Genomic DNA, 23,778 nt, shown 5'->3' with positions numbered 1-23,778 from the left:
GTCCCGAGTTAGAATAAATATTTTTTTTTTTAGATTTGAAGCTTGTTTTTTAAAGAGTAATATTTTCATACGTGTTTGGTAATTATATATTGGATAATTTCATGTGAGACTCATATTACAGATAATATAAAAAGTGAAAACTGAATAAAGCGTCTAGTTTATCTTGATGATAAGAAAAACTCCATTAGATTCAAAAATTAAAAAACGTCGAAATGTTTTGAGTGCTCAAAAATAAGGTACCTATTGAGAAAAAAAAACGAAACAACGCAAAGTTTTTTTGTTTTTCATTTACATTTGCTTTCTTAAAATCTGTTTTATTTTGAAAATGAGCGCTTTGTTTTTAAGTGCTCGAAAAAGTTTAATGATTTTAACTTTTGAAGCAAACGGAGTTTTTTTATTATCAATCGTACCTTTCCACTTCAGTTTCTAGAAATTATTTACTTTACCTAGTTAATCGTTTCTTGTGTTTTACTTGCCTATTTCAGCTACTAAGTATCGCTTAATGTATTATTAATATTATTATTTTTGTACAGTGTGCCAAAGAAACGGACTACACTAAATAACTTATGATCTGATTATCGGATCTTCAAATTTTTACATCATATGAACATAAAATTTTTGCGTCATTTTAAAGTATGTAATTTTACTTGGCAAAATGCAAAATTTATGCGCAATCGGTCGAGCTGTTATTGAGAAATCAAAATTTTAAATATTCGACTTCCTTGAAATTCTGATTTCGCTCAAATTTTGTGTTTTGCCATATAAAATGAAATATTTTAAATTGACGAAAACAATTGTGTACCTTACAAGTCAAATGTTTTTCGACTTTTATTGAATAAATAATAAAAACTAATGAATATTTGTTAAAACTTATTTTTTGCATGGATTTATTTTTGGAAAAATGAATTTTACAGTTGTGTGCAAAAATGTTTCAATTCGCTTTAGAAAATCTGGAGATCTAGCGAAATCCATAAAAAGTAAAATTAGCATTATTTGGTTCAAACTTTGGACCACTCTATTATTAAATAAAATAGAAATAGTAAATACTCGATAAAAGTTTTTTTTTTTTTTTTGCATGGAATTATCGTTAGCCAAATGAATTTTATAACTGTATGCAAAAAAAATTTAAATCACTTAAAAATTTCTCGAGATATTTCAAATACTCAGAAAGCAAAATTAATATTACGGGGTCCGAACTTAGGAATACTTTTCTGACCATATTTGGGGACCATATTTCCCAGATTCCGGCTAGCCCGTACATTTTGGGGTCAGAAATCCGAATCCGTCGAAAAAATAGTATGCTTATTCGGAGAAATTGCGTTTTTGTGTCTGATATTGTAACTTACAATATCGTCTGCACTTATAAATTGGCATATTTGAGGTCACCCCCTTGAATCATTAAGATTAAGTCCTAGAATGTGAAGATCCTATCATTAGATCAAAAGTTATTCAGGGTGGTTATTTTATTTATTTATTTATCTTTTTGTGCAATGTTACGTAGAGAAAGCTCAGTCGTGATTTATACAGAAGGAGCTTAAAATCACTCACAGGTTTAGCGGGCCTAAATTTAGCTAAGGTGCATTGAATTTCGATTTTCTTCTGGTTGCTGATTTCGCGGATTCTTTTCAATGTATTGTAACTAGTATTGGTGATCTCGTGTTTAGACACTTCATTTGTAAATCATTTCTTGTTCAAGGTTAATGAAGGTCAAACACCAAACAAAAACACTAAAAAAAATGCCTAAACAATCGTGGGAGAAGTTTTAGTTTGAATTTGAAGAAGAAAAGTAGCAACATATTTATTATAACACCTTTTTACAAGTTTGTACTTCCGAAAATTGGTAGAATGTGCGCGTTTTGATATTTGCTGTAGAGGATGTTATTTCAAAGAGCATTTATTGTAAGGCTTTAAATTTTCCTGTTAAAAAATTACTTCAACTAATCTCTATGATATTTTAATTGCATTTTAATTATAAACTAATACTTTCACTCCTTACTAAACTTTCATGTGCTCCATTTCAAACACACCCAGAAAGAAGAGATAGCATGAGTTACAATTAAGCTAACAAAGACTTTAGAAGGAATTAATTCAATTTAGTTGTTGTTTTTAATGACACTTGGACAAGCCAAGCTCGTCAGCTATCGACCTTTAGCGAATTAAGTTAGTAAAGAGCGCCTTTCGTTTGACTGCAAGAGAGCACCGCAAGGGAGAAAAAACGTCCTAGTTCTGAACTCCCCGAACAGATGGCAGCATCACTCATTCATGAGGCCGCTTCCTCAATTTAGACATAAATCTGAAGGTGAAAGAAATTTCTCTTGATCCCTGTACCCACGATACTGGTCAGCGATTGACCGCAGGGCTTTCCACAGATTTTGCGAGTACGTATATCGCAGGTACTCTGTTAGTCTTAACGCAACAAAGGGTTGAACCCAGCCACTGCAGACGGGAGTCCGTTTCTCTAACAAGCGAACTACCACTGTCCAATTTAATTTAGTAACCGAAATAAATAAATCAAATATCTGCATTTAAAGCAGTATCTGTATTTAAATCACTGTACTTAAAGCAAGTACAGAATTTTGCTTTATTACAGCATTAGTTTTTTCATGGTTTTTTAAATTTTAGAATTTTAAAATTTTGTAGAGTGGAGGAACGAAACTTATTTTTAGTTCATTTGGAATTTAAATATTGTAGAATATAACTACCATTCTACTTACTCTTTTTGTTTAGTTTATGAATTTTGTTCTAATTTGAAAGACAATAAGTCAAAATTTCTCTTGTGAATCAAATATATTAAAATTTGAGTACATATGGTAACAAAGAACTTACCAAAGCAGGTTCCCAAATGTTTCAAATTTTTGAATGCCTTTCAGAATTTAATTAAATTCGGAATTGCCAGACAAGGTTCCAGAAAATTGTACTCTACTGTATAAACAGAGCGGGATTTAAATTAATTGTAGTTTATCGATTGACCATTGTCAGTGAAGTCCATGTTTTCAAGGACATATTATATTAATTTGAGTATTTCAAATTTAATAACATACTAAGGATATTGAAAACATTGTGAAGATTTAGGAATGTAACGTTTTAGGTTTGAAAAGCAAGTTCCTATTATTAATCCTATAATCTAAATAAAGGGCTAGAACTAAAATGGCTGATTGACTATCATATAAACTTTGATATAATTTCTGGTTTTAATTAGACTACTGAATTTATTTTTGAATATTATTAGTTTTATTAATTAAAAATAATAAAAACAAAGAATCTCCAAATTTGTAATGGTAAATTAAAATGAAGCTTTGTAATTTCAGCGCTAAAAATAATAAGTTTCAGACCAAAATATATTATGTAAAATCACAATTAAAAGTGCATATTTATAATTAGGGGACTGATAATAGTTTAATGGATAAAACTGAGAAACGAATTTTACAATTGGTTTCCTTCTTTACAATTTTATATATCAGATAGTTACATAAATGTTGAGACAAATTTGTAGGAGAAATAAGGAACATCATCAGGATTTAAATTACATAGGAACCCATGCCCGGAAATGCCATCATACGCCGCAAGTGGTGCCTTCCTGCTATGAGACGTATCTTTGTGTGCTTCTGAGCTAGTCGTTATAGTGAAAGCGCCCCAAGCTGCATACCATGACTTTTCCTGACATATTTTCCTGTGCATTTTTAATTCTGATGCTGTGCTCTAACTCCCCTAGACATTTGTCGCAACATTTATGTGACCTACTGTGATATACAATCCCTGGCCCAATTATTAAACGCACTATAAGATTAAGTATAAGATTATAATTATTGGACGCACTATAAGATTATAATTATTAGACGCACGAACATAAAATCTCAATATCAGGTGATACTATACAGCTTTATTGTTTCTACGCGATTGAAACCGGTTTGCACTTTTTTACGTTCGCAAATCATTTGGTTAAACTAAACGATATATAATATGAATTCAAAGATTGGATAAATAAGACGATATATTATATAAATATAGGACATTTATTATATCAAGCATTATATAAATATATTATAATAATTAGATCAAATTATTAGACGCACTGTAGTTTATTAATTACTACATGTTTCGCACGAGTTTATATGCAATACTTATATAGTTAAACATGCATGTAATGGGTTTTATTCAGGAGGTTTTTTATATATTTCTATTTGTATTTATTTTTAACGTATTGTATTACTATGTTAAACAATTGATACACGAACGTAAGCAAGTGCAAATCGGTTTCATTCTCATAAAAACAATAAAGCTGTATAGTATCACCTGATAATTAAGATTTTATAGTACGTCTAATAATTTGGCCAGGGTCTGTATAACATTTTAAACTTAAACATTTCGAATTCGAGAATTCGAGAATTTTCACTTTTTTTAAATTAAATGTTAGGGTTTCTGAGAATTTTAGTCACAGTCTTAAAAAATATGCCAACAAATTGTCCAAAGTAAAAGTTCACGAAAAATTTTAGATATCTGATAAAGCTGTATTTGAAACTTTACAAAATAATGCTATAAGTGACATAGAAATATTTACACTCTTAAATGTAGGTAAGTAGTTCTTGTCACTTATAGTTTTAAATTGTCGTTTTTTAATTGTTCGTTTGGTCGGTTAATAGTTAATTTTTGAGCTAATACATTTGTTTTGTCAATATAGGCATCACATATTTCATTGCTTTTAAAATTTGGTTATTTTCTTGTAATTATTTTATTATTCTTTTTCTTTTTTCTCTCTCTTTCTTTTTTAAATAAAGCAAGGGAAATGAAATTTATGAAATTTTAAAAGATAGTAAATATGTAATGCCTACAATGGCATTTCAACATGAATTATGGTTTAACATTTTCTTAAAAACAATCATTAGTATGTAGATGTTTCTTAACCCTTTGTATAACCGCGTTACATATCTGCAACATACATGAAAATTCAATCCTATAATGAGGTGGATTTACCTATAAAATCGAACTAAATTCAGGTAAAGAAAATATTGCAAACTCGGGGGAACCAAGTCTTGGTGCAGCTGCCAATATTATAATGCGTTTAGCAAGAATTGTTCCACGACATAATTGCAGGATATACAATTTTTTTACAACAATCCCCTTGATTGTATATTTGGCTAAGGAGGGATTGAAAAATGTGGTGTGAGACCTTGTTNAAAAAAAAAAAAAAAAAAAAAAAAAAAAAAAAAAAAAAAAAAAAAAAAAAAAAAACTGAGAATGTCATTTAGAGAGGAAATGTTTAGCTTCAAGAGCAAACTAATTTCAGATTTCCCTTACCAGAGCAAAGTCAAACAATTTGTATAAATGCAACAAAAAAAAAAAAAATTCCCCAGTGTAATCACAATCATTGATGAAACAGAAAACTGTTCATTCAATTTTAAATTTTATCATCTTTCATTCATTTCTCCTGACCTGTTTTGACCTCGTTAGAGAAACTTCTTAACAGTATCGAAACAGCTGTTTTTAATATTAGATTAACAGCAGTCATTGCATTAATTTGAATTTTTAGAATTTTCCCTTTTTTTTTTAATTAAATGTTAGGGTTTCTGAGAATTTTAGCCACAGTCTTAAAAAATATGCCAACAAATTGTCCAAAGTTAAAGTTCACGAACAATTGTAGATATTTGATAAAGCTGTGTTTGAAACTTTACAAACTAATGCTATAAGTGACATAGAAAAATTTACACTCTTAAATGTAGGTAAATAGTTCTTATTACTTATAGTTTTAAATTGTCGTTTGTTTGGTCGGTTAATATTTAATTTTTAAGCTAATACATTTGTTTTGTCAATATAGGCATCACATATTTCTTTGCTTTTAAAATTTAGTTATTTTCATGTAATTATTTTATTATTCTTTTTCTTTTTTATCTCTCTTTCTTTTTTAAATAAAGCAAGGGAAATAAAATTTATGAAATTAATGAAATTTTAAAAGGTAGTAAATATGTAATGCCTACAATGGCATTTCAACATGAATTAAAGTTTAACATTTTCTTAAAAACAATCATTAGTATGTAGATGTTTCTTAACCCTTTGTATAACCGCGTTACATATCTGCAACATACATGAAAATTCAATCCTATAATGAGGTGGATTTACCTATAAAATCGAACTAAATTCAGGTAAAGAAAACATTGCAAACTCGGAGGAACCAAGTCTTGGTGCAGCTGCCAATATTAAAATGCTTTTAGCAAGAATTGTTCCACGACATAATTGCAGGATATACAAATTTTTTACAACAATCCCCTTGATTCTATATTTGTCTAAGGAGGGATTGAAAAATGTGGTGTGAGACCTTGTTACCATAAAAACAACAATTTCGAAATTTTTCACATGAAGTTTTAAATATATTGGAATTTTTGTGCAATGTTTCACGATATTGGAGATGTTCAACAAATGCTTTTTATCAAGAAATTTTTAATTTTATGGTCTTAATTTTTTCATTATTTTTTACACGCTTAATATGATGTATTCTAACATCCGCGTAAATAATTCTTAAATCAGAGTTGTTGAGTTACACAGGGTTAAATGAGAAAACCTCTTATTTGAATATTTCTTTTACAAAATTATACACAATTCTTTGTAAATTTCGTGTAAAAATAAATAAAAAATTATTGAAATTAGATATCATTCTTTTAGAATGATAATTTTTCTTTATCATTTCAAGCAAAAAATTATCAATTACCTAAAAAGACTGTTGAGAAGTAAATTTGTAAAGTGAAAAATGCTCTAAATTTTACATAATTACAAAATTATTTTATTCATAAAAAAAACTGAGCATAAGAATCTGTTATCACATGTTTGCAATGAAAGTTTAAATAACCGATTGTAACAATGAATAAAATAAATGAGAGGAGTTATAATAATTGATTTTCTTTTCCAAATGGAAACAAATAAAATGTTAAATCATTTTTATTTTCAACTGTGAAAATTACAAAAAAGGAGGAAAAAGAAACGAAATAAAAAGAAGGGATAAGATTTAAAAAAAATAAGTTTTAAAACCGGAAAAACAAAAACTATTTCATATGAAAGATTAAAAATTGCGTTTTAAGAAAGGTTACAAAGTGTACTGCATTTTTTTAATTAAAAGAACAATTCGGTGCTTTTCATTATCGTGAAAAAGTAATTTCAGAGGTTGAGCAAATATATTTGCATAACCTTACGGCACAATTCGCAAAAACTTTTATTTTTCTAAAAGTAATTGTCGAGGGAAAAATGTAGTTAAAAAAGCAAAGCAAATACTTAGAATTATCCAAGCGAATATGGAAAATTTTATAATTAAAAATATTCTTAAGATATTGTCTGAAACTGTATTATGAATTCATATTTTTGAAATGCATGTTAAATATTTATTCATTAACAAAATTGTAGCTCAAAATATTTTTAAAAAATAAACTTTTTTCAGTGACACGAGATTTATTCGGAATAGAAAGTTCACCAACTTAGTATAAGTGATGTGTTATATTATTAAAATAATTTATTTAAATGTTTTTACTTTTGATAAGTTTTATCTTTATTTTAACCGTCGTGGATCAGTCGACCCAAGCACACAATTTTTTGAGTTTACAACTATCAAGGTTTAACTCCGTAGCTTTGTAATTTTGAACCTAATTTAGAAGACAGGAGAACTCCTCGATAGTGTATTGAGAGAAATTTGCTTTTGTAGAGGACTTTTTCATAGAACTTAACCGCATTTGCGTTATACGACTAGATAAGTTTTATTTAGCTTATTTTTGCTGTATTTCTTACACTAATCTGATTACATTAATACTAACTCAAAGAGCCGTGATGGCTCAGTGGTGGAGCGCTCACCCTCCAATGAGGTTACCGTGTTCGAATCCCAACGATGGCTGGTCTGTACGAATTCCGCATCCGGCTTGCACCAACCACAGCGCTGACTTAAAATATCCTCAGCGGATCTAGCCTCCAGGCTAACCGTGAGGGTTTTCGTGGCTTTCCTTACCACGTAATGCAAAGGCGGGTTAGTTCAATCAAAAAAATCCTCCACGAAGTCAAAATGTCTCTCAATTCAACGGGGATTATAAAGTAAAATATTTGTTGATGCAAAATCCTCAAAAATTTAAACCTTAGTTTATAAATCTAATTTTCATTTTAATCTTTCAAAATAATTTCAACTACATTTTGTGATTTGCTAGATGTCAGGTAAAATCTATATTCTCAGCATATGCAAAAATATTAGTTTTTTAGAGCATAAGGGTGATTGGAAAAAAAAATCGACATAGTGAATAATTTTCTTGAAATATATTAAATTAAGTAAGAAAATAGCCAATGAATCTGCCAAATCAATATCATGCACATTTATTTTGACTTGTATAAAAATAAATTTAACTTATGAGCTGAGAAACTGAGATATAAAGGTATTTTTTTGAAGGTTTTTTTATGTGGGGGATTTAATATGGGGGAGACATTCAATATTCGGCCCACTTTGGAGATGATGCACAGGGTGGGGGTGGGGGGAATGAGTACTCACATAAATACTAGCATAAATCACGACTTAAAAATCAAGTTTTCGTGACCTTGGTCCTCAGCACACTATCGGTGTAAATTTTATATTGGGTATATCACTTCCCTTTCTGATCTATTTATATTGAACTAAATTTATTCCTTTATTAATGTATTAAATTTACAAAAAAAAGTAATATTTTCTTAATATTGTAGTGATGAACAATCTTGTTCATTTAAATTTTCCCCTGTAAAAGTTATTGAGATCAGAGTTAACTTACACTAGCTGTCTATCTACGCAAAGATCTCGAGCCCTTTGTCGAAACTTTTTTACCACAAACAGTTAGCTAACAGTGTGGTAAATAGCCAGTCAAACACGTGGATAATATTGCTAATTTGTGCAAGATTAAAAGCTAATTTTGAAGGATCATATTTAGTCACGCAATAAATTCATTTTTATCAAAAAAGATGTTTGCAAATATTTTATTCAAGATCATTCTCGAAATAACCAATAATTCCTGTTGGTCTTAAAACTTCATTTTTATCTTATTTCATACAGACTCTGCAAGGTGTGTTGCAGTAATGCAAAAGCATTTTTGATTGATGCTGTTAACTTTCAACGACACCAATGACCTCTTTTTCCCCCAAACGATACTCTTGAATATATTGAATTATAATTAGCAATCGACAACCTGTGATTGTCGACAATCATGTAAAATTAGACTTTGACACCCACATGATTTACGACCCACATGGTACTTCGAAAATGGGATTTCGACTTTACTCTATCTAATTATCTTAGACTTTAATAAAACTTCAATAAAATGATTCGATATTACATTTTTTTCTCAAATTTGTGTTTTCTAGAACGATTTTATTACCTTTACTTACAAAACTTTTACGTTGAGCATGTGTAATTTTACAATGACCATTGTGTTACCATGTAATGAAGCAATTACAATTTTCCACTGACTCACCCTACCTAATTTAATGAATGTATGTAGTTTAGAAATTTTTGGCTCATAAATTACATTCACTACTATTATTATGAACTTTCCTAATAAAATTATGAATCTTTTGGAAATTTAAGTAAAAAAACCAAGGAATAGTTCTCTAATAAATACATAATAAAAAAAATAGTTCTCTAATAAATAGATAGTAAAAAATAGTTCTCTAATAAATAGGAATCTAGGAAAATAAATGCACTTAAAATTTCATTTTTTACTTATTTATCCTTTTTTTCAATAAAATTTGAAATTACTTGTATTATTAGATTTTCGTCAGATGCTCTGAGTAAAACTATCCTGAAAAAAATATCAGATTCCCGTGAACTTAATTTTCCGATAGATTTTTGATTAATTTTTAGTCGATTTTTGAACAGCTATTTCTTAATTTACATTTTTAAAATACTGTTTCTTAGAATTTTTTATTGTGACATGATGTACTTAAAACCTTGTACGCTCAACAGTATATTAAGTGAAGAAATGAAGTTTGTTCATTTAATATTCAGAATGTTCCAAAAGAACTGCCTTTAATACATATATTTAAAATCCTCGTCAAAAATAAATTTTAAAAAAAATAAGAAAAAGAGGAAGACTAGTTTGAGTGAAACTTGATGTGATTTTAAAAATCACTCTCCAACTTCTTCAGACTTCTTGTTTTTTTTCCCCTTTCTTGAATATACTAATTTTAGATCTTACTTATTTAATCTTACATCTTACATTAATCTTCCATATTTTTGAAATAAATTTTTATGGAAATTCTAAAACCGTATGTCAAGTCTAGTCAATCTAGAACACTCTATATATAAATGTTCAGCAGATTTGCCTGTAGATTAAAGATTTTTTTAACATAAAAATATAAATTCAAAGCCTTAATTCTAAGAATAAGTTTTGCAGACTTTCTTATAAAGTAATAAAAATTCTTTTCTCATTTTATTACATCCTTTTATCTTTTTTTTACCTAAAAAGGAACAAATTTTTCAATATGATTTCATACAATCAAAAAAAATATATAATAATAATCCTCTTTTTGATTTCTAAGCTGTTCTTTTCAATAAAAATGTTCTTACTTAAACTTATTTACAATTGATTATACATTTTGTAAATGTTTAGATCAACACATAAATGAATTTAAAACAAATCCGACTGCCAGACAGATTTAAAATCTTTTTTTTTTCTGAAACAATGCATGTCTAGAACTTCTTATTTATAGGTTAAGAATTAAACTTTTTTTTTGAGCTTTCAGTATGACGATTTCAGTTTTGTAAAAGTTTTAATAATTACATTAAATTATTAGAAGATAAAATACTTCTTGAAGAATAAGAAAATACATCCAGTATTTATACACTACCCTACAGAAATGGAAGATATACTTTCAGTTTTTGATATTCTTTGAATTTATCAATCTATTTTGTACCTTTAGAATTGCTTAGTTAATGCGAGTTTTCATACTTTGCAATAAATTCTTTCAGCCTTTAAAGGTTGGAGAATACAATAAATTGCAAAGGAAGACAAGTATTTTTGAACACCCTATGCCAGAAAATCAAGCAATAAACTTATAATTTATATGGATTACTTTGGTTGTTATTTGCAATAATTGCGTAAAATTTCGTAAGTCTAAGGAGATACGAACATCTTTATAAAAAAAAAATTTTTTTTTGTCTTGTAATATTTTTTTCTATAATTTTAAAAATATTCAGTGAAATGAAACAAAATCTTTAGAGCAATTTAAAATTAATTATAAAATTATTGCTTTAAAATTTAATAAAAATATATTAAGAACTGCTCAAGATTTAAGCATTTATAGTATACAGTTATTTTACCGTTTGAAGATATTAGGCTGAACGATATTATCTCGTAAGATTATCCGTTTTATACGTGATTATCAGATAATATTTTTTAAAATATATAAAATATTCTTCAACTTAACACCTTATAAAGATTTTAGCAATTGATTTTATTTAAATCGCAATTGTGTTCTACAAGTTAATTAGATTAAGATTCAGAAAAACTGGTAATAAAAATTATAAATATATCTGATCAACTAATATATCTGATTAAAATTATAAGTATATCTAATTCCATACTTCGATGCGTGAAATTCTCATTTAGTTCTATTAATTATTTTACCATTTGTTTTTTTGCTATCAACATTTGATCAATGAAAAATTACTTGATAAGATAAAGATTTAAACTTTTACTTGGAGTCTCAAAAAGGATCAACAATTCAAAAATTAATTAAAGCGAGTTTGAAGGACATAGAAATGTACGGTTTGCTGCATTCAGCTTAATTAAACTTGTAATTTATTATCCTAAGTTCCGATATAAGTTAAAAAGTTCATTAAAGAATAATCGAAATAAACTTAAGGATGACTTTAAAATAATCACTACTTGCAGCAATAACGTAGTGCAGTATGAGTACAAAATTTACTGCAGCCAGGGCAAATATTCAGATAAAATTGTTTGACATGCTAGAGAAAACTCATATTTTTGCAGTCAAATGCGCCATCTTTTAATGAGTTTTTTAACTAATTCTTAAATTTTGAGAGAGCCAAATCTAGTTTCCAAAACAAAATAAAGCAAACCGTTATTTCAATCTTTTTTTCTGTTTTTCTTTCATTTGCTTTTTAAATCTTCGATCTATTTTTGAACTCCTAATAGCATTACCATATCAATTTTCAATCCATTGACAGTCATAGCATTAACCTACCGATCCCCTTTTTTGTATTAAGTGGTGATCCATTCCAAAGATTCCATTAGCCATTGATTGCATCCAATGTTCAATTTTTCGATGATTATCCACTGGTGGACGTAGCATGACGTATTCCTTTTGTCCTTTATTTGGAGTGACAGGTGGCATGGAAGCTAATAGATCTGGGCCAGAAGTTGTTGAGGATTGCAATTTTGTTGTGGTTTCTTCAGTTGATGATGCAGTCTTTGAGTTAATTATGGCTTCCTTATTGTTTTGTCGATTTTTCTTCATATGTTGGCTTTCGTAAATAGATTGATCCCTGTTATTCAATTGGTCCTGTTGGTATGGAAAGCTTCCCTGTTTAAAATAAAAAGCATTTAATTAAGTTAAAAAATTTGCAGAATAGATAGGTACTTAAATGATTCTAAATGGTTGGAAACAGTAAATTTTGAACTTTAAAATTCTCCATAATTTCGGTCGGAGTTCCTATTTTGAAACGTTTTTTTCTTCAAGAATTATTATTTACGGATTATTGTTTGAGATCCAAAAGTTACGAAAAGAAAAATGAAAAATCCAAACAGAAAATTTGTGTTCAACAAACGTATATTCTTGTGAAATAATTAACTTCTAAAAACTAGGAAAGCTCTCATATTATATATACAATTTCATCGTGTTATTTATGTTATTTATGCCAAAACTATTTACTCTCTAATAAATAGTTAACTTTCATGCTAAGTAGTTATTTCTAGAAAAAAAGTTTGTAAACGAATTAAAAAGTGAAGTTATATGTTTACAGGGTAAGTCTAGAATAGAAGGCCATATTTTTATTCAAATCGAAATAAAGGTAATAAGAATAGAGATAAAAGAAATGTCTATGCATATTTTAAATTCTCATAAATGTACTCAGCAAAACAATTCAGCAAAATATAGTGAAATATTGAGATTAAAATATGAAAAATATTGTTTGAAATTAAATTCACAAGAGACCAAATCTCTTCAATGTAGAGGTGAAATGGTTATTTAATGCATTGAAAGAAGTTAAAATATGGAAAATAACACATTTCATGCAGTTAATCATGAAAACATAAAACTCTACGGAATGAAGTTTGTATCGAAAAATAAGTTTAAAAAATCTAAAAAACAAAATATAATATGCTGATTTAATCAATATTCTGTGCTGATTTAATCAATAATGAATTTAAATCAAAAATGAACTACAATTTCGGCAAAGATTTTCAAAGATTGTGTATGTTTCCTGAAGCCATTGTACTCAGCTTACACATCTCATGCAATTCATTAGTTGAGGTATTATATTCTTCTCCAAAAGCTATATCAATGACACTGATATTCATCAATTTTTGACTACATAGTATCTGATAATATGCAGGGTTTCATTGATTAGATTATAGGGTTTGATCTGATAATATGCTCAGACTGTAGAATCGGAATGTAATATGTAGGGTTCGCATGGTCCTCAAAAATTTGAAAGAACTGGTATCTATATAGTAAAAAATTGGCCTTCATGCGGTAATAAAAATATGGCATCAAAAATGGTAATAAAAAGCTTCACGTGGCTTCAAAAATGGTGATAAAAGGATAAGTATTTCTTATTATTACCATTCTTCTTAAAATTACTAAATGAAATCAAACGAAAACTTTTCAGAAAACCACAGATTTCGGAACTAGATTTATTTGCTTGGAGATATTTAACGTGGTGGTGAAGCATGGTGGTTTGGAGATATTTAGCGTGGCTTTTTTTTTTCTACTTCTGATACTTTTTTTAAATTTTTTGAGATCAATATGATCAATACTTAATTATGATCTGTGGTCACTCAGTGGACAGAGCCTTCCAATGAGATGAGCCGTTTTCGAATGCCAGTAAATGGCAGGTTGATACGAATTCCGCATCCAGCTCGCACCTATCACAGTGTTGACGTAAAATATCCTTAGTGGTTGACGGATCATGGGTTAGAGTCCCCTTGCCATCAGGTTCACCGTCGGAGGTTTTCCTCTCCATGCGGGTTAGTTTCCTCAAAAAGTCCACCACGAAGTCCCAATACTTGATTCAGAAGTTCCTTTGTCTTCTGGATTTAGTTCAATATTACAACAATACTGAGTTAAACATTAGTACTCGTAAACGGAATATTCGGTCAGCTGTTCAACGATGGTTATGAAATAAAATACGTATTCATAAAAAATGACCACCTCTCCAAAAGTTGATAATGAGATGGCTACCAAATTTATAGTTTTATAATACGTCTTAAACACAATAATAATATTATAGAATATTATATTGTTATAACTTAATTACAACACTATAATATTCCTCTACTTTTTTCTCAGGGACAAGGATTGGATTCTATACTTGCTTTAAAAGTTCAACTACTTGAAGAAATATATAACCACGCATTGGAAAAAAAGTAGAAACTTTAGCTCTAAACGAAATAAACATAAAATTTTTACATAATTTTTGTTGTCACTTTGTTTAAACAGATAAACAAGTTAAACAGCTTCCTGTAAAGCTGCATCTGTAATGTATTAAAAAATATCGGAGATATTTTAACTGGTTATCTCTCCTCTATAGCTGTCTAACTTAGACTTAACCAATTTTAAGAACTGAATCAGTTTATGAATAAATTACGCAACTTTAGTACAATTACGTGTTCTTTGACTGGTTACAAAACAAAATGCCGCTTTGCTTTATACAGGAAACAATATTTCGACTCAGAGTTATAAAGCGAGATTTGAGGGAAATATCGCCAAGTGTAAAAATGTATTCTGCTGCTATTTTCGTTCGCAACCCTAATTTGGACAATTTTGAAGTTGTTGGTTATAATTCTCCTTAGATATAGGTTTTAGATTGCCAAACGGAAAAAAACTTTCCCTTCTATTATTTTAAAATATGAGTTAAAAAATGAGTTATTTTAAAACATGAAATAAGCATAAACTCATTAAAATGAGGAAAAGAAGCTAATAATATTCAATTTTAAAGTAAAGTTACTGCATATTAACACAATATTCAAAATTTAAAATAATTTTTAAAATATGAGTTAAAAAATGAGTTATTTTAAAACATGAAATAAACATAAACTCATTAAAATGAGGAAAAGAAGCTAATAATATTCAATTTTAGAGTAAAGTTACTGCATATTAACACAATATTCAAAATTTACTACTTTTCAAGTGGGAATTAATCATACCCAAATAACATAAATAACAGAGAAAACAGTGTAATGAGCACAAATAAAAATAATACTATACTATTTCGATACTATGCACAAGTACTACCCTCATTGTTGAGACACAGAATATGATACACAGAAGTAATTATGCTTTTTTTAAACAAATTTATTATATTAAGGAAAATTAAAATGATACAAATGGCTTAATAATTCCATATAATCCAAATAATAAACGTAATTAAAGTTTTATAAATGTTAGAAACATAGAGTTATTAGGCAAAAATGAAAAAGAAAATTTATTAATCATTTGAATTTATTAACAATTGTTATTTGTTTCTAAAACTCCTAAGTTTTAAGCTTAAATTCTCAACAAAATATTTGTTTAATCGATTTTGTGATATACTTAAAGTTTAAAACTCTTTCACTCTATTCTAGTTAAAATTTATGAACTCCAAAAAAAGTGAGTGTAAAAAGTTTCAATATAATTGAGTTGTTGAATTAATTTTCAAAATTAGTTTTAAATCATTATGTTTCCTTCATATTATATTTACATTTCTTTGTAATTATTTTAAAGCAATTATAATAATTTTAATGCAATTTTCTCAGAATAGTTAGTTTTGCAAAAGGATTTATGAATAATGAAAGATCCTACGTTTCGTTGATAAATTGAAGCAAATTTATTTTCATTAATTAGTATTTTAAAAATCCATTTACCTTCTTTTCAAGTTTACATATGATAGTTATTATTTTAAGGTAAAACAATTCTGAAATTCAAAAAACTACCTCAAGTTTAAATTTGTAATTAGTTTATAAAGTATATCAATTATCCAAATGATGCATTAGCGGATAAATTCAAAGTAGTCTCAAGATAAGAAATGCTTCTAAAATCCAGCTTCAAGCTAATATTGATTTTTTTCTTCTAAAAATACTATCTACTAGCTTCCGCTTGTTTGATTTTTTTCTTTTTAATCCAGATACTAGAAAATTCATATTCCTCAAATTACATTAAAAATAATTATTTTCAACATAAACTCGATTTTTTATTTGAAACAAAAATTAAATTACTTTTTAATGATGCTTAGGCTGAAATGTAAGCTTAAATAAAAATATTGATTTTTTACTATCTTGTTTTAGTTTTGATCCAATAATAGCGCATTGGACAGTTTGAAAAGACTGATGATTTATATTTCAAATTAATATTAGGGTTATGGATTAAAAACAACTGAGATATCCATAATGAAATATGCAATAATATGTTGACAAAAAAGAATTTTTCCTCGTAAAATCAATGTTTAATTTCTCGTTAGGTTTTTTTTTTTAAATATTGCATAAAAAAGCTCACAAACATAATTAACGAGCATAGTAGAAGAAATAACTAATGATATTTCTGAAAAATTGAAATTTCCCAGCTCAAGATCTAATAAATTATGTCTTATAATAATTCCACAATTAGTTGAGAAAAAAAAAGTTTTTTCCTCTTAAATCAATGTTTAATTCCTTGTTAAGGTTTTTTTCGAATGTTACAGGACAAAATCCACAAAAAAATGCAACTGTGCTCATAACTGAAGAGCTTAGTGAAAAAAAATATCTTCATTATAATTTAGAAAAAAAATCGAGATTTACGGTGAAAGATCTAGTTTCAGTTTTCATGGAATATCAATTTTACTATGACTTTAAATTTCAGTAATCTCAGATAAAGATACCCTTCGAGTGCTTCAGAAGTGGAAGAAGGTTTCAAATGCATTTGGCAACGAACAGTTGACTAGTAATGATCGACAGCTACTCTTTTGGAAGTCTATTAAAAATGGTACCATGCTTACACTGTAAAAAAATCCGTATTATATTAAGTACCGGGTGCTTCATTCATAATACTCATTTTATGGTAAAATCTATTTTCGCCGTAAAATCCATTTTACCGTAACATATTATACCGTAATTTTTACCATAACATTCATTTAATTCGAGTAATTTAGCAATTTTTGGTAATTATTAATGTGAGAAGTGAGTAGTTATCGACAATGTCAACCTTCATCTATGAAAAAGTATTCCAACATAGAATTGAGTTAACGTAGTTGAGTAGTAGACACACTACAGTACTCCCCCACAAGAATTATATCTGTGACAGAATTCGATGAACGGATACTACTAGTTGATTCATTGCTATTTTGTGAGAAGCCGGGAGAGCTGTATTAAGATCACCACACTTTTTGCTTATCGTGAGAGCTTTTTTAAGTTTGCGGTCGCGGTTTTGCTCCTGTGTTGCTATTAGCAGTCGAGTGTATACGTTGTAAGCTGTGTGTGATAGAGACTGAGTAGCAGCAGCGCGAGGAGGTGGATAATGTCGCAGTCACAAGTAGCAAGTCAACTGTTCAATGGGGACAATCCATCGACGTAGGCGTGTTGAAATCGAACTGGGAATTTCATTCAAGGTAGACGTGTTTACATCATGTCCGGGTCACCAATGTGGAAATGGTAGCTATCGGCAATGTCAACCTTCATCTAAGAAAAGGTACCCCAACATAGAATTGAGTTAACATGTTTTATATGCTAGTGAATTGGAATTCTACTTTTGTAGTGGTAGACTCACTGCAATTAATATAAAAATTAAGGACGATCAAATTTTTCAGTTAAAAATTATTTTTATTGCAAGAAGTACCGGTAACCTGAATGCCGATATTTTTTACAGCAATTCATTTATATTTTCATTGCCGATGTTTTTTTACAGTGTCTGCGAGTCTCACCTTTTTTTCAGATAATTTTTTTCCACCATTTATCGTTGTAATTTCATTATGTATGTAAAAAAGTAGACTGCATGAAGTCAAAATATCATAGGCGTGGTCACATAAATTTTATAACATTTCTTCTTAATCTAACGGTTTTATATATAACTTGGCATCATATTATGATATCCTTACATTTCAGTTTATTGTAGACTATATGAACAGCATTCTTTTTTAGAGTAAACACTGTTCTAAAACAAATCCAAGATATTTTTAAATGGTACATTGAATGTTCAAAGATTACCTTAAACTTTGTTCCATTTTGCAGTTCGTAGTAACATCATCAGTATTTATTTTTTAACAGCAATACTATTCTAAACTACTTATAAAAAGATCTATCTCCAAATAACTTTTATGAAATATGTAAATACAGAAAGCTTGAAAATTACTTTAAGATTTTAATTGAAAACTGAAATGTGTACCATTTAGCAGTTCAAAATAAATTAAATAACTGATAAATATCTTTATCACAGGTCCTAATATTATAAAGCAATTTTAACTAGAACGCTCGAAAATTCTATTAAATAATATAACTAACTATAGATTCACTTCAAGATTTTAAGATTTAAAGTGGAAGTAAAAAAAAAAAATTCCGTTTTACCCTCTATAAGACTTATTTTTAGATTTACTTAATTTAATGGATAAAGTCAACAAAATACAAATTATATCCTTTTTTTATTAACTAAAGCTTACATAATAAGTTTTTAATTAATATTTAGCTTTTAAGTTTTAATTGAATTTTTAAAGAATTTCCTCTACTTTAAGTAACTTAATTAAAATTCTCTCTCTTGATAGAAAATTACAAATAAGTTTTAAGCTCTCTGCTAATACAATACAAAATTGATGTATTTAATCTTTAGGTGAACGTTTTTTGATGCAAACTCCCCAAAACACTATTTAAGTTTTTGGATTATTTTAATTAAAGAAACAAAAGAACATAATTATCAAAAAAAATTTTTATAGATATTTTAATTAAAGAAAGTTCAATAGATTACACGAATTGCTAATTAGTTGTTAGACATACGATAAAACTCTGCATGTTTATAATATTCTTATTTAAATATTAAAATAAATTTAGCATTACTTTAGAAACTAATTTAAATTTAATCGAACAAGATAATGCAACCTTTAAAAGAGCTATTGCTGCTTAAAACTAAAAAATTTTAAAGAAATTATTTTTTTTATTCCAAAGAAATATTTTAAGCTTAAAGTGAAAAAGTGGAAATTGTCATATAATTTAGACCATGATGACTGAAACTGCTTTCCACATGGAGAAAAAAAATTCATGTGAGATTACCAAACTGTTTGGAAATCACATTTCTGATTTTAAACAAAAAAACTTAATTCTGGTTAATAAAGCCAAAATATACGGCATTTAAACCATTCATTAGGTAATTTTTCCTATCATAAGGTAACGGTTTTACAAAACTGAAAAGTAAATTTATTCGAATAAATGACTCTAATGTCATGCTCTAAGGTATTATAATAAAATTATCAAATTTTATCACATATACCAAACATTATCACATATTATAAAGCCGTATTTTATTGCTAATTTTGACAAGATCGTAACCAAAGTGCTTCGGTAAAAATCACCGAGCTTTTTGGTGTTCCCATAGAGTCAGAAACAAGGTAAATTTTACCATATTCTGCTAGTGCTGGCCAAGTTTTTTGAAATTTTGTATTACCTTGTTTTACATTAAAGCTTTTTTTCCTTCTTTTTTAATGAAATAAGGTATAAATCAAGCTTCTTATTTCGGAATGTTCAAAAAAGGAATTCTATTTTATATACAGATCGACTTAAATTTATGCTCTCATTACACGCAAAAACTCCTAGTATGAATAAGATAGATACGTTCTTCTGCTTGGAAATGCATTAGAAACACGTAAATTTCTTCTCTTGTACTGAGTAAAAATGTTCAATAATTTTTTTCCCCAATAATTCATTTCGGCATGTTATTTGTTAGAAAAACTGTGGTTCCTTATTGTTGATGGAAGCCCCGTTTGTTTTATTTTGTACTTTTTTAAAGACAAACACCTTAGTTGAAACAGACCTTCATATACATTAAAATATTTCCATGAGGAATAGGATTGAATATTTCATAAGGTGAATAACATAACTATGTCAAAAAAGAAAAAAATCTATTTGCTTTTGAGATTTATAATATAGAAGAAAATTTTATTTATTCCATATGATGTTCACCTGGGAAATGAAATTTTGTGAAATTGATGCGGAAATACACATCACATGTGAAACACATTCTACAATATAGTTATAAATATGAATAAAACTATTTTTATGTAACCAGTTATGAAGCGAAGATATTTCAGGCCAGAATGCATTTTTTTTACCAGAATATTAATTAAATTGCACGCGTCACGTATGAGACATGGAGTTGATCAGTTTAAAAACAATACAGTCAAGCCCTCTGCTACTTTAAACTTAGACTATAACTCTCTTAATCGTAAAAATTTTATTATTTGATATTCGTATACATCATGCCTTTTTTTTATTTAAAAATTTTAATTTAATAGAGCAATTTTCTAAGTACACAATTAAAGTGTATCAATATTATATTACGTGTTGTAATTTAACCCAAGTAATCCAATAAGATATTAAATGGCTCAATATTTAAAATTAAAATTCATCACTTAAAACTAATTTTTATTTTTCAAATGAGCAGGTAAATTAAAAAAACACACAAAAGGAAATCTATTAATATTAGCTATATGTTAGCTTTAAAATATATAATTCAAAAGCCTATTTTCTTGTTTTGAAGTTTGCACTGAGAAAAAAAGAATTGTCAAAACTACCAGAATATGTTTAAAGTTGCCGTATTTCTGGCTGTATGGCAACAACAAAAAGTTGGGTAATTTTTAGCATAGCGCTTTTTAAATGATTTTGGTTAAATTAACTATAAAATATATTGTTATTATATGTGATGAAGTTCAGTAAACGTGGTAAAATTTGGTACTTTTATTATGATTTCTTAGAAACTGGCATAAAAACCATTTATTTCGCTAAATTTACTTTTCGGTTTTGCATTTTTTATAATGTTTGGTAATAAGAACTTTAATTTTAAAAACCAGAGTTTCCGGTAAACCGTTACCATATGAACGAAACAATTACTAAATAAATGGTTTATAAATATGTATTTTGGTTTTCTTATCGAAATTATGCGATTTTTTTAAAAAAAATAATAAAAAATAACATAAATCTTATTACTATTCAGCACGTTAATTTTACCACAATTTTTTTTCTCTGTGAAACATAGTAGTAGTTTTCAGACAAACAGAAATTCTACTAATTATTGCAATGTCTTATTTTAATATGTTTATTCAATGATAAGCGTATTAAAATGAAATAGTTAAGACAAACTAAATTACTGATAAATAAAAAATAAACAACAATATTTTATTAATTTTAATTTCTTTAAACAAATTCTAATTATTTATTGTATCTATTTATCAGTTAATACATATTTATCGTGTAATGCATAAATAACGAGAATGATAAAAAAAGAGTAAATATTTCTCGGAAAAGGTTTCATACATTCTGCAATTTTTAATTAAATTTTAACAAATTTATTTACTTACAAAATCATTTGTAAGAAAAAGTATAAATGAAGCAATTAGTTTAATATAAAAGTTTCACTGAAATGCTAGACGCAAAACAAGTCTTACAATTAAATTTCAAGAATACAATAATTAGTTTTTTTTTATTAAAACTAATTGGAAAATAATAATGAGTAACAAATTTACTTCTTGAATAAGTTATAAATCTTTGATAAACAAAAATATCAATTTTAATAAACCTATTTAATTCTTTATAAAAATACTTATTCACCATAAATTTATCGAGAAAATAAATATTTTTAAATAGGATAAGTAATATTGTAGCTATTGTAATAGTTTCAATGCCCTTAAGAAAATAAACTTAATTAATCTCTCTCTAACTAAATGATTGTCCGATTTGTGTTTTTCATTTGTATTATAATGACTATCAATTAAAAATGTATTTTTCTTGATTTTATGAAGATCTTGATTTTATTTATTTGATATTATTTATTAAGACGCAAATCTAAATGATAAATGCTTCATTTGCTATACTTTATAGATAATGTACCTCATAATAATTTAGATATTCAATAAATTATATTATTGTTTACAAATAATACATACAAATATTTATCCTCAATAAAACAATAAAGATTGAATAATATCTTTAAAATATTTTTCCGCTTACAAATTTCTGATGTTACCATTTTCAGATAGTATTTATATCGCACTAGAGCTGCATATTTGGCCATTGGCGACGGTCTGGGAAACATCCCTGAGGATGATCCGAGGACATGCCAGCATAATTTTGATCCTCTGCTGAGGGGCTTACTCTCCTACTTTGGTAGCCCAATGCGAACTTTACGGTAGAACAGTTTAACGAGGACCGATACCGCAGACCCTCGGTCCTTACGCAGGCTGATCAAAGTGATCACCCACCCGCTCACTGACCTCAGCCAGGGATAATTGATTTTGGTGCTCAACTGGGAACGTGTCCTTACGAGGGACCCATTTTCAGAAGCAAAGCCGATCTTGTTTCGACATGAAAATGAACATTTTCAATATCTTTATTATTGAAGTGAGAAAAAAATATAGTCAAAATTACCCTAATATAGCTAAATTTACTATGTTTCTGGCTCTATGGGGACATCAAAAAGCTCGGTAATCTTTACCGAAGCGTAATGATTTTGGTTAAATTAACCGTAAAACATTGCGTTCTATTATGTGATAAAATTTAGTAAATGTTACAAAATTCGGTAATTTTATTTAGAGCATGGCATAAAAAACTACTTATTTGGTTAGATTTAAACTTATTTGGTTAGATTTTTCAGTTTTGTATTTTTTACTAACTCTTTGATAATAAAAACGATAATTTTAAAACCGAAACTTCCGGTAAGTAGCTATCGCATGAGCTGAAAAATTGCTAAATGGAGGGCTTAAATACCTATTTTGGTTGTATTACCAAAGTCATGTTTTTTTACCCGAAATTTCACTAATTTTACCAGAATATTTTTCTGTGGGTGCTTATTGGATTGTAGAAACTAAAATTATGAAGAGAAATATAATTCCCATTGGTTTTAAGATAATTATCTTTAATCCACTTGAAGTTTTTATTATTTAAACGCATAATAATTTAGAACTACTAATACATAATTTAATAACATAATGAATCTATCTCAAGATTACTTAATATAGTTTCTTAATTGAGTTATTGATATACACTGAGTGGCCAAATTATTATGACCACCCCTTCAGTACGTTGTTGGGCCACTTTTTGCGCGTATTACTGCCTTAATTCTTCTGGGAATGGATTCTATGAGTTGTTGGTAGGTGGTAGAAGGTATGCCAGACCATGCTAGCTGAGCTGCACTTGCCAATTCCTGCAAATTTGATGGTTCTAGATCCATCTGTCTGAGCGCCCGTTCAATTTCATCCCACAAATTCTCAATTGGATTGATATCTGGGGATTGTGCTGGTCAACGAAGCAAGTTAAATTCTCCGTCATGCTCTTCGAACCATCTGAGGAAAATGCCAGCTTTATGACAAGGAGCGTTGTCCTGCTGGAAGTATCCATCCCCCTTTTTTCC

General features: G+C 28.0%; 1 protein-coding gene and 1 long non-coding RNA gene across 2 annotated transcripts in view; one reads left to right on the top strand and one right to left on the bottom strand.

Annotated features, from left to right (window-relative positions):
* LOC107453500 (uncharacterized) overlaps nt 1-23,778 on the bottom strand; it is an 89,907-nt gene that overhangs the window by 5,365 nt on the left and 60,764 nt on the right. Inside the window, exon 3 of the mRNA XM_016070359.3 lies at nt 12,190-12,528. Within this exon, the coding sequence (XP_015925845.1) occupies nt 12,190-12,528 (339 nt within the window). The remainder of the gene's footprint in view (nt 1-12,189; nt 12,529-23,778) is intronic.
* LOC139427288 (uncharacterized) overlaps nt 1-23,778 on the top strand; it is a 64,354-nt gene that overhangs the window by 3,641 nt on the left and 36,935 nt on the right. The window lies entirely within an intron of this gene.

The sequence above is a fragment of the Parasteatoda tepidariorum genome, chromosome X2 (genome assembly GCF_043381705.1).
Source record: "Parasteatoda tepidariorum isolate YZ-2023 chromosome X2, CAS_Ptep_4.0, whole genome shotgun sequence".
Lineage (NCBI taxonomy): Eukaryota > Metazoa > Arthropoda > Arachnida > Araneae > Theridiidae > Parasteatoda > Parasteatoda tepidariorum.
Note: the sequence above shows the minus strand (reverse complement) of the source record. Positions and strands in the feature narration are given on the sequence as shown.